This window comes from Echinops telfairi, unplaced genomic scaffold (genome assembly GCF_000313985.2).
Source record: "Echinops telfairi isolate 266 unplaced genomic scaffold, ASM31398v2 ScPeMD7_7469;HRSCAF=8507_1, whole genome shotgun sequence".
NCBI lineage: Eukaryota > Metazoa > Chordata > Mammalia > Afrosoricida > Tenrecidae > Echinops > Echinops telfairi.
This window is the reverse complement of record NW_022111373.1, coordinates 69,499,176-69,515,833: the sequence shown is the minus strand read 5'-3', so window position 1 is coordinate 69,515,833 and position 16,658 is coordinate 69,499,176. Positions and strand designations below refer to the sequence as shown.

At 43.7% G+C, this 16,658-nt stretch overlaps 1 protein-coding gene across 1 annotated transcript in view; it reads right to left on the bottom strand.

Annotated features, from left to right (window-relative positions):
* The window catches only part of ACOT12 (acyl-CoA thioesterase 12), an 84,520-nt gene that overhangs the window by 27,320 nt on the left and 40,542 nt on the right, over positions 1–16,658 (bottom strand). Inside the window, exons 7-8 of the mRNA XM_045285204.1 lie at positions 5,445–5,601; positions 3,695–3,814 (exon numbers count right to left, since the gene is read on the bottom strand). Coding sequence (XP_045141139.1) covers positions 3,695–3,814; positions 5,445–5,601 — 277 coding nt within the window. The remainder of the gene's footprint in view (positions 1–3,694; positions 3,815–5,444; positions 5,602–16,658) is intronic.

The window sequence follows — 16,658 nt, the reverse complement described above, 5'->3', positions numbered from 1 at the left end:
TGTATGGATTGCGATAACAGTTGTATGAGCCCCTAATAAAATGTTAAAAAAAAAGAAGTAATGGAAAACAAACAAACAAACAAAAGGTTCCATACATTAAATCTTTTGATAGCCAGGCACCATCAGTTTTCTTCACCACATTTGCTTGTGCACCCATTCTGTCTTCAGTGATCATGTCGGGAGGATGAGCATCACAGAATGCCAGGTTGTTAGAACAAAGTGTTCTTGCATTGAGGGAGGACTTGAGCAGAGGCCCAAAGTCCATCCATTTCCTCAGTGTATTGCCATATAAATATATGTACATAGGCCAATACCTCTATTTTTATCAATTAATATATTTACATATGTACCCAACTATGTTTATACCTCTATCCATAGCTTTGCTTCCTAGATCTTTCCTCTGTTTCCTTTTACCTTCTTCTTGCCCCACCATTACGTTCTCCCTTCTTCTGTCTCTTACTAATTCTTCTCAACTAGATTGCTGTTACTCCAAACAGGATCTCTACGTCCTCCTTGCTGTTGATGTTAATTCCTTAGTTGTTCCCCTGTCTATGGTGTTGTTTGCTCACCACTCCCTTTCCCCCCTCTGCCTCCCCCAAGTCCCTCCAGAACCATTGGCCCCCTTGCTTTCTCCCAGGCTTGCTTCCCATGCCTATCTTATATAGGTAGGCAAAGCAACAGTAACTGAAAAAACAAAACAAAAGATTGAATAAAAAGAAAAAACAAAAACAAACAAATAAAAAAGCATACATAATTCCAGGTCTGTCCACCCACAGGTCCTGGAGTGTTCCGGGAACTTCCCCTCCTAGCCTAAAGTCGATTTGGGGGGCTACTCGGGGGCTTTGTGGCTCTGTTATGTTCCCTTCCTGGTTCAATGCACTGTGGGAAGGGTCAGACTGGATTCATTCCCCGCCACGTGTCCTCAATGTTGTTCTCTGTTCTGGTAAGCTCCAGCAAGGGCGACATCATATGTCGAGCTGTTATTGGCCCTACAATGCTCTCTGTGCCTTAACAGCTCCATGCAGGGACAACATCCTCAGAAAGTGGTGTGCTAGTATGGGGTCTAGTCCCTCACTCTCTCTTTTTCCTTCTTGATTTGCTTCTGTGTGGGAATGGCAGGCCAGCCCCTCTCCCCAACCTGTAGGTTTAGTGTTGTCCTCTGTAGCACATACTTCTAGGGCGGTGGCGGTGTGTGTGTGTGTGTGTGTGTGTGTGTGTGTGTGTCAGTTTGGCTCTGATTGGGGCCAACCCTGTAGACCTCAGATCTATGTCATTATTAAGACCCATTTTGTCATGTCAGTGCTTTTGTTTGTGCAAATCCTTAGAAGGATTTTTACTTTACTTCCCATTTACAAAGGAGCCCTGGTGGTTCTGTGGGCTAAGCACTGAGTTGCTAACCGAAAGGGGTTCAAACTCACCAGCAGGTCCTTGGGAGAATAACTCCCTTAAAGATTTACAGTCTCAGAAACCCTAATGAGCCATTCTATTCTGTTCGATAGGGTTGCTGTGAGTTGGAACCCACTCGATGGCAGTGAGTTGGGTTTTTGTTGTTGTTTATTTGGTTGGTTGGTTTTCCCTCTTACAAGGCACTTATAAGGTCACTTCGGGCTTTATATACATCCACGAGCATATGTTGGTATGTAGGGTGATAGAGTGGGAGGAAAATTTTCTTCCTTGAAAATAGTAGTTTTGTCATAAAAAATAATCAAACACTGAACTTAGATAAGGCTATAGATAGTCTCTTTGACACATAGGAAAGAAGCAATATATTCCATTTCTCCGTTGTGTAATAAGAATTATAGAAATAAGTGGCAAGTAGTTTGCATTTCACAGTGGTCAATGTAGGCCCATTATGAGTTGGTTGACCAGGCAGTCAAAAGGACAATTATAATCACAAGCTGATATTTATTCACTTTTATGAATTAGTAAAGTAGCCTATGTTGTTGTTAGGTGCTGCAAAGTGGATCCCACTTTATAGCAGCCCCATGACATAGAGTCAAACTGCCTCATAGTACCAACCAGGTCTTGGTCTTGAGGAGCTGCTGGGTGGGTTTGAAACTTCCGTTTATCAGCCAAGTGTAAACAAGCAAGCTCTTTGATACTGCATTAATTCTGACTCATAGTGACTCCACAGGACAGAGTAGGATGGCGCTATAGGGTTTCCAAGGAAACAGAGTGGCTGATAGGTTTGAACCACTGACCTTTGGGTTAGCATTAAGCACTTTACCATTGCACTTTACCATTCTTTGTGCCACTAGAGCTGCTTTATTACTTTATAGCTATATTACATCAGTAGGATAAGCACAGATTGGGGTGCCTTGGGTAATAAAAGACCTGTACTTATCATGAGAGAAAGCCAACTCTTACAGTTTACATGAGTGAACCCTAAGCAGAAGAAGGAATTAAAGGTAAAGTGCAGTGTGCTTGTTGGGGGATGGGGGTGGTAGGCCTTCGGTTACTGAGCAGTCACTATGCTCAACTCTGGATTAAAACAAAGATTAAAATGTACTTGAACACAAATTTGAATTAATAAGGAGTTTCTGGGAGCTCTGGTGGCATAGTGGATAATGCATTGGGCTGTAATGACAAGACTGGAGGGTCAACTCCACCAGCCATGCCACAGAAGAAAGATGGGGTTTTCGGCTCCCACAAGATTTGTAGCATCAGAAACCCGAGAGGTCTGAGTAGAATCAACAGTGAGTCTGGTTCTGGTGAATTTAAGGAGTTCTTAATATTGCCTTAGGTCAATCTGCTGCACAAGTCCTCTTGAGAGGATCGGAGAACAAGGATGCTATCTGGAGGAGGAAGGTGCGCTTGCCCCAAGCCATGGTGCTCTCCATTGCTTCATGTGCATGGGAAAGTTGGACATTGAATACGGAAGACCCCGGAGAAGAACAGATACATTTGAATTGAGTGCTGGAGAAGAATATTGAATGTCCCACGGACTGTTCAAAGGACAAACCAATCTATCTTGGAAGAAATAAGGCCAGTGTGCTCCTTAGAGGCAAGGATGGCAAGACTTCTTACAGACTTTGGACATATTCTCAGGAGAGTTTAGTCCCTGGAGAAGAATATCATATGTGGTAAAGTGGAAGATGACTGGACACTCAGGCATAGGAACAATTGTGAGAACGGCTCAGGCGCGTGCAACGTTCCCTTTTGTGTGCACAGGGTCACCCTGGGTGCAGCTGGCCTGCTGACACCAAGGATGGTGGTTCAAACCTACCAGCCACTCCGCAGGAGAGAGAAGAGGCCCGCTGCTCCCATAAATGTGCACAGACATGGAAATCCCTAATTGAATGGCCCTGGGTTTGGGGTAGCAAGTTCCTGGATGGCACAGATGGCTAAGTCTTTGACTCCCAGCCCAAAGGTTTCCAGTTCAAACCCACCCAGAGGCACTTAGAAGACTGACCTTATGTTCTGATTCAGAAAGGTCACAGACTTAACAAGTCTCTGGAGCAGTTCTACCCTCACTTATGGTGGTCTCGCTTCTGATTCTCAGAGCCTCTGGAACACACTAGACTAGTGCTGCTCCCGCGGGCTTCTGAGACTGAATGGTTTTAGAGGAGCTCTCCTCGTCTCTCCCCTGCGGAGGGGCTAGGGGGTTCAAATTGCTGAGCAGCCCCAGACATAAACCATTAAGCCACTGGCAACTAACAACCAGAAGACCCCCAAGGTCCCGCAGACACTCTACCAAGTTTGAAATGTATTGTTGACAATGGCGTTGAAGACGAGACGGTCTCCCACTGTAGAAGGACCCCGGAACTTAAACATGTCCACCGACTTCAGAAGCGAGTATCTCCCACAGAGGCGGCTGCGGAAACAAGGAGAACGGGAGAGAGAGACGGGTTTGTTGTTCGCGAACTGTTGACGCCTTTAATGGATGCAATGACCAGCACTCGGTTTGCTCTCTAAATAAATCCGGCTTTGATTGCAAAGGAGAGAGGCGGGCTTTCGACACTGTGGGGCCAGTCTACCCCGGCAGTAGGGTCGGCTTGGAGTTGGCACTGACCCAAGGCAGGGAGCTTGGTTTTCATTCAAAAGTGCAAATAAGAATAGGAACTGGATTGTCCTGAGGGTGCTTCCGGACACCACCTGGAAATATCTGGGGGAAATAGCCATCCTCCGAGGAGCGGAGTCTTTATACTTTTCCAGTGCCACAATCTGACTCGGCTCTTGTTCCCCACGAAGTCCCTCCGCCCCCACACCCATGCCTGCCTGTTCCCTGGAGGGCCACATTCCTCGCCCCACGGCCACCAGCACAGGATCGGGAAGGGCATTGTGGGTGCGAGGCAGGCGCACAGGAAGGTAATTGCCGGCTGGTGCCACTCACACTGAATTTCCCCACTTCTCAAATGACTGCATGTTTTTTCCCCACAGAAAATTCCCCGACTGCTTGCTGCACAAAGCAGGAAAGTAAAAAAGCCTATGGGATACAGACTTTTACAACTTGCGTGCATATTGAAATTTTGAAATAGTTATAAAGAATATTTAATCTAAGAAAATGACGCGTCATTTTCTACGTTTTAGATTCCCACCGTAGCCATTCAATTATTCTAAAGAATTGTCAACATTCGCTAACCAGATTCAGTCAGCCATAATGCACTGTGAGCCTTTGCAGAACATATTCAAGTGCTTTATCGTCATTACGAATGACAATCTCATTCTAAAAACTAGCTCCCTTATTTGTGCACATTTCATAGGAAGGATAAATACAGGTATCTAGCTATTGTTATAACTATAGACATGCTAATATTGAAATTCCTTTAATTGGGAGAAGAGAAAACACGAATAATTTTTGGTTATTATAAAAAGTGGTCAAGAGGGCAGATCCTGTTCAAATGCATGTTCAGACTACTCAATGCTCCTAAAGGCCACTCATTTACCTACATGAGTCCATTAAAAATAAAATAACCTTCCTGGTACTGGGGAAGAACTTAAACATATTCCTTTGAATGCTCATCTCTTTCTCGTTCCACTTACTTTTCAAGTAAGCCTTTGGCCATACGGATTCCAACCAATAACTTCAAAGGGCTGACCTAATTATACATTAGCTTTACAAGGGCTTGTAAGGAGATTGACTATTTTCAGTGTGCAGGCTGGCTTCTATGTCTATTTTGCCTCTGATTTGTCACTGTCATCTATAGAATGAGTTGCCATGCTGCGAGATAAGGAGCCATAGTTCAGAATAAAGCACTAGAACTGTCACTTTGTTTTTCATTTTTTAACTCAAAACTGAAGCATTTGCCTGCAAACAAAAAGATTAATGCATCCTCAGATAAACAGGTAAATGATACCTAGCTTTCTCATTCTGATCAAAGCCCACATTTCCCCCAGTCCTTTCTCTGTCTTATGACTAACCCAGTCATTGGATCTGGGCTTTTTGTTTGTTTGTTTCTACCCACGGGTCCCCAAATCACATGCCAAAGGTCAAAGCTGAGAACCTTGCAGAAATAGTCGCCACTGTCTCCATCCAAGCCATAATCTGGCCACCAAATGTATTTCCATGATGATTTGCGTGAGGCGGGAGGACTAGTTCAATACTCTGAACTGAAGTGGCCCTCGTGGAAACCCTTCCTTCTTCTTCATCACAGTTGGGATCTGAAAGGTGGGGTACAAACATCATGAAGGCGTTAACCACAGAACCTGGCCATAGGGCATTTCCTTCCCAGCAACACACTCAAGTCACGAGAATTTTAATAAGAATGAAATTATTCCCAAAGATTTTAAACCACTGAGGAAGCACATACAACTGGTTCTTAATGCAAGACTTTCATCTGAATGGTGGATCTTCATAGCTAATGATTCAAAATAGCCTTTAAGAGATTGTATTCCTGGTGAGTGCAAAAGATTAATATACTCAGCTGCCAGTACAAGGTTGGGGATGTGAGTCCCCCCAGAAGGCCTGATGACCTACTTCTGAAAAGCCAGCTACTGAAAAATCCATGGAGAGCAGACAGACGTTACGTGGCACAGGGAGTGGCCATGAGTTAGAATGAACTTGATGGCAATTGGTTTATCCCAAATGGTCTGAAAGGTGGCTCCTCCCTATTTTGATTGAAAGAATGAACATAGTTAAACTTGAGTTGTTTGGGGTGGAAGAAAGATCAAGTCGGACCATGAAGAAGCTTCTGGGATTAACAGATACACTGTGTGTGTGTGTGTGTGTGTGTGTGTTTTGATGGTTTCAGGGATGCATATACGTGTCAAAACTCATCAATTGTACCCTTTAAATGCGGGCCATTTATTGCATGTCTCATTTATCAGGACGTTGCTTATTGGTCCAGTTGGGAAGATTTCTGGTTTCTTTATGTTGATGTGTAATTCACACTGAAGGCTGTAGTCATTGATCGTTATCAGAAGTGCTTCTTGTCTTTCGGCTTTCAGCAAGCCAGGTGTGCCGCCTGCTTCTCGGAGGTGGTTAATGAGACTTCCTCCAGTCCTGAAGGTGGACACCACCCTCACAAATACCTTTCCTGATTTTAAACCACGAACGATCCCCTTGCTCTGTCCGAATGTGTGCTTCTTGGTCATCATAAACAGAACAAACAGTGGAGTTGTCAAGGACTTCATTTTCCTTGAATCCACAACCCATGCCCAGGCAAGCAGCAGTCAAGAAATCTAAGGACATGTTCCATTGGGCAAATCTGCTGCAAAGTGGTAAAAAGCAAAAAATGTCACTCTAAAAACTGAGGTGCAGTTGACTCGAGCCATGGCAGTTTCAATCCCCTCATACGCATGTGAACGCTGAACGCTGAATAAGGCAGACAGACCAGAGGGAAACGAATGCTTTTGAACGATGCTGTTGGCAATGAATATTGAATATATCCTTGACCGAAGGAAGAATGAGCAAATCTATCTTGGGAGAAGCAGCCAGGGGGCTCCCTAGAAGCGAGGATGGTGAGACTTCATCTCACACATCTCAGACATGTTCAGGAAGGGCCAGGCCCTGAAGAGAAACATCCTCTCTGTAAAGAAAAGGCTCAGTGTAAAGCATTAACTCGCGTGTCTGAAACACTAGGCTCAAAGATGGCAATGATTGTGAGTGTTTCCTTCTTTGACCTGGGGTCCAAGGAGCGGGGATGGACTTAGTGCCACCTAAGAGCAGAACCATCTTTATTCCGTGCCGGTATAGCAGCCGTTCATTCGGGCTGCGAATAAGGAAAGCATCCTAGGTATAAAGGGTCCCAGACACAGAATCGGAAACATGCTTGCTGTGCTATGCACTTCGGAAAGAGGACTTTCCGGGGGGAGCGGGTTTGTCATGAATGCAATCATGAACAGAAAAAACACAACAAAGTTGCATTTCTCTGCGTCCTCCTGCTTCTTCTGAATCATATCTGCTTCATTTACTGACAAATTGGTTTATACTCTCAACAATGAAGAAATCGTTTACCCTGGCTGCAAAGAAGTAAGAGGTATTCGATGATGCTTCCTGCATCATCAAGTGAATCACCAGCGAGGCTTCAACCTCACGTGCCGTGGCTGGTGTGCTTCTTGGTGGGGGGAGGCGGGGAGTGGGGGGGAGGCGGGGGAGGATGCACCAATCAGGCAGCCGTCCTGGTTGCGCTGTCGGAGGCAGCGCTGAGCTTGCCGGACTGCCGCACCAGATGCACCCAGCTGCTGCTGGGAACTGGGCCGCTCTGCACAGCCGCACAGAGGGGAGCAAAGAAGTGGGGCTTCACGGGGTCCTTCCGTTCCAATTCCAAATGGGATTATTAGTGGATGGACTTTTTCATTGCTTTTTCTTTCTTCACTGGTCATTTTAGTCCCCTGCACACAACAGGTTGGTACTTTCCCATTGTGCTGGCATAGAGTCCCAAGTTCTTCCCATGGCCTCCGAGCCCTTCCTCTCTGGTCTGGCCTCTGCCTCCCTTTCAAGTCCCCTCCAGTCTCACTCACACCCACTCCCCAACCTCTCTCCCACCCCCCAATACACTGTCTCCCCATATGTTCCGGTCTCATTGGTCTGTTTCTTCCAGTTTCCCCAAACTAAGTGTTCGCTTCAACATCAAGGCATTTGTATATGCTGTTCTCTAGCAATAGCAATTCCCCCTGGACACCCCTCCCCCACACACACACATTCTTTCCCATCTTTTCCCTATTCTTCCTGGCTCATTCCAGTCATCACTTCCTCTGGGAAGCCTACTTTCACTTCTATCACTAATTCCCATGATGACGATAAGTTCTCATAACTGCCTTCCTTTCGCAGCTATTATTTTATGCTTGTTGGTAGATCTTTCATCATCTCACCTACTAGACACTAGGCTCCCTGTGGTCAGGGATTGTGATTTTTCCCCCGTCCCTCTTCTAACATTAGTTCCTAAACATGGGTGCTGTGGCAGTTATATAATCTCCTGTCAACTTAAGCGAAGGGGTGGAGTCTACCTAGCCTGTCAACCAGGTTATAGCCAATGATGCCTTTGTGTGGGCATGGCCTTCTCCTGAGGATTCTGGGAACTCCTGTCTTCCTACCTGGCAGTGGGACACACACTTTCTCTGCTTCACATTCTGTTAACAAGCCACAGGAAGCTAAGCTATACAGATGGCAGCCAGAGCCTAGAGCGGGAGGAGCCACATGGAGAGCCGCACCAGCACTGAGATGCTGCCACAAGATTTTCACCCACTGGACTGTGATCTTCCTGCTTTCAGCATCATTGCATGTGTTGCGTGAGTCTGGAGAAAAATTTATGGATTAGTCTCAGACATATGGGCTAATATCAGACTTATGGGCTAATATTGAACTTATGGATTTGATCTGGACTGGGCCAGGATGTTTTCTTAATATAAAATTACTCTTGCGTTTAAAACTCTCTCTCACACATATGAATGTCTCTAGATTTGTTTCTCTAGTCAACCGGGACTAACACAGGTGCTCAAGAATTATTTGCTGAATGAACGAATGAACAAACTTTCTGATTTATTATTCATCCTCCTTATTCTCAAGAAGCTGTCTTTAGGTAACATCTTTGCTGCCATTTTATTATGAAAACTATCGTGTTCTGCAGAATTTTTATTCTGTATAGCTTCTAGGGGCAGAATGTTCCCCTTAAAAAACAGAAACAAAACACTAGTATTTGTTATCCCTAATGCCTTTTTCAGCATTCTTACCATGTGGCAAACCCTTTCTGCTCTTATCTATGTGGTTAGTATACTACCACTCATCATTATTATGTGCTGCATGTATTATCTCATTATAGCTCCGAAAGGGAAATAATAGTACCGTAATGTCCTGGTCAGGAAACAGATTCAGAATGGTGGTTAGGTTCCAAAGTTCCCACGGCCAGAGCAAGGACTAGATTAGAAGTCTGTTTGATTACACACCCATTCTTTTTACTACACTATGCTACTTTTATGTAATTCCTAACTGTGTCTTTAAGAATGTGTATGTCAGTCAGAACAGGTACGTACAGTTTTTATTTAGCCTTGCTTTAGTGCAAGAAAAGGCTGGAAGTCTTTTTAATGATTTGAAAGCTGCACATCATTCTTCATCCGCCACATCAGATGATCTCAAGTGGAAACCCCTGTAAGTGAACTGGACTGTCCCTTGAGCACTTGCTGCGTATTAAAGAAACCGAACTACTCCTTTGGACTTAAGGGGAAACACCCTAGGGTGAGAAGCCACAGACGAGAGCTATCCCAACATTGCGGACTTTGAAATCATTGGACTTTGCTTCAGATCTCTTGCTGTCAAGATTGTCCAGTAATTAGCAATTTAAGGATGACGTATATTTGCTATTTTCATATTTGCTTTGGTTTCTGCAACATATCTTAGCTCTGCAGGGATAGTTTTGCCTTAGTGAATGACCATTATCAACTTTTTGGCCTAGTCTCTCACCTCATTTACGTTTTTAATCAGTATAAGTGAACATCCCATTCATTTCAGGCTAATAGGCTTTCTGATATATGTATGTTTTCCTTTTCTCACTAGTATTTATAATTCTACACCATTGTTTTCATGGGCCTTTGTTGTGGCCCCAGTCTCATTAAATCCTTGATGACTTCAATATTTTCTTCATTTATTATGTTGTTGCTTCTTGGTCTAGTTGTGAGGGTTTTTATTATTTTCCTTATGTTGAGGTGCAATCCATACTGACGACAGTAGCCTTTGGTCTTCATCAGCAAGCCACTTTATGTCATCTGAATATTACGTCTTGTTAATGAGTCTTCCTCCAGTCCTGATGCTGCATGCGCGTCATATTTTCCAGATTCGCAGATCGCTTGCTCAACATTCAGACTGGATAGGCACGGTGACAGGTGGTATGCCTGATGCCCATTTGCCTGATTCTCCTTCAGGCAGTGTCCCCTCGCCTCCCTTTGTCTTCTCTATCAGCTGCCTCTTGGCCTATGTGCAGGTTCTGCATACCCAAAATTATTGTTCTGGAATTCCTGTTCTTCCCAATCTTGCCTACAATTTGTTGTGAAACACACATTCACATACCTTTGCATAGTCAATAAAATACAAGTCAACCTCTTCCTGGTATTCACTGCTTTCAGCCAAGATTTCGCTGACATCAGCGATAATATGCCTCATTTCACATCTTCTAAACCCAGCTTCAATTATTTCTGGTAGTTTCCTGTCTGTGCACTGCTGCAATGTTTTTTTTAACTATCTTCAGCAAAATTTTACTTGTGTGTGATAGTAATGGTATTGCTTAGTAAGTTCTCCAATCTGTTGATTGGGCATCTTTCTTTGGGATGTGCACAAATTTGGATCTCTTCCAGTTGGCAGGTCAGGGAGCTGACTTCCAAAGTTTTGGGCATATACAGTATAGGAGTGAGCACTTTCAGCCCTGAATCAATGTGTTGGAGCTTAGCCTTTTTGTCAATGCCTTCAGTGCAACTTGGACTTCTTCCATCAAAACCATCAATTCTGGATCACATGCTACTTCCTGAAATAGTTGCACATTGGCCAGTTCTCTTTGGTATAATGACTCAGTGTATTCCTTCTATCTCCTTTTGACATTCCTGCATCAGTGGTATGAGAGACATTGTAAAGTCTCAAATAAAAGGCAACTCCCTTATCTTATGATGACTAACTTTAAATAAAAAGCCAATTTCTTTCTACCAGAGTATATATGTCATTTATTGTGACATGTTATATGTGCACCAACATCAGCTGCATTGAGTTTCCCTTAGTACCGAAACATGGCTGTTTATAGGTAATGTTACAATGTAGTGAATATGGCTCTTCTAGCTATGGTTTAAGAAACTCCCACCATGACTCTCTGGCATCATGCAGGTTGGCTGTGCTTTTTCCTGGTGAGTAAGAGAAGTGTGGGGAAATGCTGATAGGATTATATGATTTATTTTTGAGTAATTATAAACACCTGGAAGTCTAACAAGGGAATTTAGTCAGTTCCTCCATCTTGCAGGGTATAAAACGAACCATTTTAGACGCAAGATAAAAGCATTTCACTGCCATTAGGAAAGAAGACCCAGGGGTAAAGCATGTCCTTTGGGCCTACACTGAACCTCTCTGATCCAAGGAAAGAAAGCTGTGACACCAGAGGAGTGGCAGAGGAGCGGCCTCAGCAGAACGGAGAGACAGAGTTTGAGACAGAGTGTGGGCTTCCAGTCCGTGGGATGAACAAAACTGAGTGCTTTCAGGCAGGAAATTCACTTGTAGCGTAGGTACCTCCGGGCATTAAGATGACTGAGGGAGCTTGGTTTGCTGACCATTGAGCCATAGCTGAGTACCTTGGCTGAGGTTACAGCGCAGTGAGCGCCCTTTGGGCAGTTATCTGCGGTATTAAAGAGCTTTGTAACATTACCCAAGTGGGGCAGAGACCAAGAGGTTTTGCGTCTAAGGAGCAGAAAGGGGAAGAGAAGCATACCTGGGAGCATGGCTGAGAAAATGTCCTGACCAAAGAGCTGTATCCTGAGCATTTCTGATACTGATTCGTAAACTGCCGATGCCCTTAACAATCTCCATAATTGGGAGTATTGTCTGCGAGTTCTGGGTGGCCATTACAGTAAAATGGCAAACCTAGCAGAAGTAGATAGTGTTTTGAGGAGGGTGGTTAGTGCCAGAATTGGCAAAAGAGGAAAGAAGGTGGAGTCCTGTCTGATCTTTGTCTCATGGAACTCAGCCTTGGGCTGAGGCTGATGGTGAGCCTGTTCATTCTGCCCTGTGTAGCCAGAGGAGGTCAGGCTCTGCACCCACATCCTGTTTTGTTTTGGTTTTTAAAAACAATTTCCAGTCAATAAAATACAACTTTCCTGCATTCAGAGACCAAGTCAGGCTAACAGCACTCGCTTGGGTTAAGTATAACAGCGTTCGCTTGGGGTAAGTATAGTAAACAGATCTTTTACCTTCAGTAGTCTCCCAGGTATGGGCACTAATGGCCCAGTGGGCAATGTCAACATTGCACTTTGGACATTCTTAAAGTATTGTGTTATAGTCCTGCTAGGACTACTGTATATTAATTTCACATTTCCAGGTCAGGAACTTTGGCCTGAACTGAAGTCATTCAATCCCTGGCTTTCTTTCTATTTACTCAGAAAGGATCTACAACAGAATAATGCTCGTAATTAAGAATTTTACTAAGTTATAATATTATCATCAATTCTGTAAGTATATGACTTGAAATCTTTCATAGTGTTCTAGTAACATGACTTGTAATCATACAACATTTTTAAAATTCCAAGTTTTAGGTCTGATATAGCTATTGTAGAACTAGAATCTTCTCAAAACCCGATTCAAGAAGAGAGATGACCTGTTATTTTATAACATATTGTCTAGTTCAAAAATTGATTCCATCAGATATCAGGGCAGCTGTTGAACAAACTGCTATATGACACTTTTAAGACAAATTCCTTTGAAGTTCTTAGTGGTACCTTTGGTGGCATGGAAGATAATCAACTGTCTACAAAGATGATCAAATCAGTGACCTTAGGTGATATATTGTTTTGTTCAAAGGAGTGCAGAATCATCTAATTTTAGGTTATATGAGCTAAAGGGGAGCCCTGGTAGCATAGTGGTTATGTGTTGGGCTGCTAGCTGCAAGGTTAGCAGTTCAAAACCACCAGCCAGCTCCTTGGGAGTAAGACAGGGCTTTCTACTCTCATAAAGAATTACAGTCACCCAAGGGAACAACTAGGGAATTAAAATCAACAACAAGGAGGATGTAGAGATCCTGGGGGTGTTGGAGCAAAAGCAACCTAGCTGCGAGGAATTATGAAGAGGCAGAAGAAGGGCAAGCGTAAAGGTGGGAAAGGAGGAAGGTAAAAGGAAACAGAGGAAAGAGCTAGGAACAAAGCTATGGATATAAGTACAAATATAAGTGTGCATGTATGTAAATATATTGATTCAAAAAATTGAGGTATTGGCATAGGTACATATATTTATATGGCAATCCATTGAGGTAGTGGACAGACTTTGGGCCTCTGCTCAAACCTCCCTCAATACAAGAACATTTTGTTTTAACAACCCGGCATTCTGTGATGCTCATACTCTCCACATGATCACTGGAGACAAATGGGTGCACAAACAAATGTGGTGAAAAAAGCTGATGGTGCGGCTATCAATCGATATACCACCTGGGGTCTTAAAGGCTTGAAGTTAAACAAGCGGTTATCTAGCAGAGAAGCAACAAGCTAACATGGAAGAAGGACTCCAGCCTGTGCGATCATGAGGTGTGGACAGGATCAGGTAACAGGCATCAGAAGAACCCAAAACAAATAAAAAGCATTTTGTTGAGAATGAGGTGGGTCAGAGCAGAGACCCAAAACCCATCTGTAGACAATTGGACATCCCTTCACAGAAGGGTCACAAGGAAGGGATGAGTCAATCAGGGTAAAGTCTAGCACTGATGAAACACAAAATCTCCCTCTGGTTCCTTGAGTCTTCCTCACCCCCCACTATCATGACCCCAATCCTGCATTTCACTGCAGGCTAGGCTGGAGCATGTACATAGGTACCAATAAGAGCTCAGGACACACGGAATCCAGGTCAGATAAACCCCTCAGGAACAAAAATGGGAGTAATGATACCAGGAGGGTAGAGGGAAGGTGGGGAGAGGAGGGGGGAAGAAACTGCGGGGGAAGGGAGACAGTGGTAGGTGTAAGAAATGAAAATAATAATTTTTCAAGGGGTCACAAGGGTGGGAGGGGGTGTGGGACAGGAAAAAGAGGAGCTGATACCAAGGGCTCAAATAGAATGCAAATGTTTAAAAAACGATGATGTCAACATATGTACAAATATGTTTGATACAATTGATATATGGATTGTCCAGGGGATTGATGTATGGGGGCTGTAAGAGCCCCTAATAAAAGGATCTTTAAAAAAGAGAGAGAATTACAGTCACTGAAACTCACAGGGGCAATTCTACTCTGTCCTATGGGGTTTCTATAAATTGGCATCGACTCAATGTCGGTGTGTGAGAGCAGATTAAAGTAAACTTAAAAATATATATCACTCTAAAATGAACCAACAACATAGATCCAATCTGCTCAACTTCCTAACAAACTTCAATTTAAATTCAATTGCAATCATTTTTTTAAAAATTCTTACATATGAATGACTATATAGCACAAACCTATTATTAAGTAGTTCAAATTGTCTCTAGTATTCAGAGTACTTTTCACGTTGTGAAGACAGGGGTAGAAATTGCTGGAGATTGTGCTTATTAATACAAGTTGCATAACTCCAGAAGAAGCAAATGCTGACCCTCATGTTCACTGGCTGTGTTACCCTGAAATGGGGAGTAAAGTAGGCTTCATTGCCAATCCTAACCACTCTGCCCAATACTCAGAAAATTGGAATAGAGGTCATCTTAGCAGACAGCATCAGTAGATTCTTCGCAAGAAAAAGAAATAAATGACAGATGTCAAGTTTTAGAAGTACAACTTTGGCACAAATATCCCTTTTTCCGATCATAAACAACCTCCTCCCATCAGATTATAACTATGATCAAGTTTTCCCTAAACTGTCAAACAATGCCTATTTCTATCCAGTCTCTTTCCAACCAGTAAGCCTAGTTTCTCTTATGACTTTCAGTTTTGTTCTACATTTTTCTCCCACTCTACCGAGACCTTGTGATGTGATCCCTTTCAGAGCAAGAGGAGATAACTGGGCACCATCTAGTTCTTCTGGTCTCAGAACAACAGAGACTGATGTTTGCATGGCCCCTTAGTCCATTGAACTATTTCTATCTGTTTTCTGTTTCTAGCTCTCTTCTTTCCTCTGGTCAGGGAGAAACCAATAGACCTTAGATGGCTGCTTCTGAACTTGTAAGACTCTACTTAGTATGACGATTGGCATACGTGACCCCCAGATGGTGGTCCTGAGCCCCCAAGCCCAGTGACTCATGTGTGAGACATTTTCATAACTTGGTCTCCTGTAGGTTCCACTACATTCATTGATGTATTTTCAGGAGATGTCCTCATCAAACCTAAATACATTCAAGGATATGCATCCACTCCCCCCTGCACACTCATTTAGCCTGATGTGTGCCTAGGCATCTACTCATAGGCCACCATTATTGCAGGATTGTGTATAGAACAGTGTGTACCTCCATTGTCTTTAATTCTTGTGGTCCCCCTGTATCTTCTCTGCCCTCTTCATTTTTTGCTTTGAAACCAAGAAAACTGCACAAGCTTATTATAAATATTTTCCTAATATTCCCCTAGTGACCTGCTGGTACGCATAGTAAGTGCCTGACTATTAGCAAGTATGTGGTCCTTCATTTCAAGTCTGACCCGGGAATTTTGGAGTGCGGGTGTATTTGGAGTCGATTGCTTTCGGGGGGAGGTTACGTGTTGTGTCACTGCTTGTCTTGTCTTCCTTAGAGTTGTTCTCATGGTTAGCTATCTCATTGCTTTAGCCAAATGCATTTTAAACATATCTTGGTATACCGAGTGCCTTTGTTAAAGTAGACCCACTCTTCTTAAGACAATAACGATGCAGAAGTCTTCACATCTTTAAAAATATCCCAACAGTGGATCTGATCTTTGAAAAGCTCAAGAATGCACAGAAATATGTTGAAACATTTTTTTCCCTGTCAAGTTCGAGGTCTTCTGTGGGGCTGTCCCTGGACCATGAACCTGCACGCTTCCAACACACTTGCTCCTGCCTCTCCACCCTCCTCCAGCCTTAGTGTATTCTCTCTTCTTTCCTCTCGCCTCACAATCCTCTCCTGATCTTTCTCATCTCTTCTCTCCTTCCTCTTCTTCTTCTCTCTTCCCTTGGAGTGCTGTATCTTCCCAAAAGGCGTGCAGAAGTCCTGACCCCTGTATCTGGCAAGGTAACTTTTTTGGACATGTGCTCTTTGAAGATGTAAAGAGCGGTGTACAGAACATCCTACCAGAGTGAGGGGACGGAGTCCTGTGTGAGAGGGGCCTTCTAAAGAAGATGCGAGACACAGAGAAATGGAGGAGGATGGTGGCCCCTTGAAGACGTCTCTGCAAGTCAAGGAACGCCTGGATCCCACAGACCCCAGGAGCAACAAGAGAGGCTATGCCTCTGCTCTTTAGAGAGGATGTGCCTCTGCTCTTTAGAGAGAATATGCCTCTGGACTCTTTAGAGAGGACATGCCTCTGGACTCTTTAGAGAGGATATGCCTCTGGACTCTTTAGAGGGGACGTGCCTCTGCTCTTTAGAGAGGATGTGCCTCTGCTCTTTAGAGAGGATATGCCTCTGGACTCTTTAGAGAGGA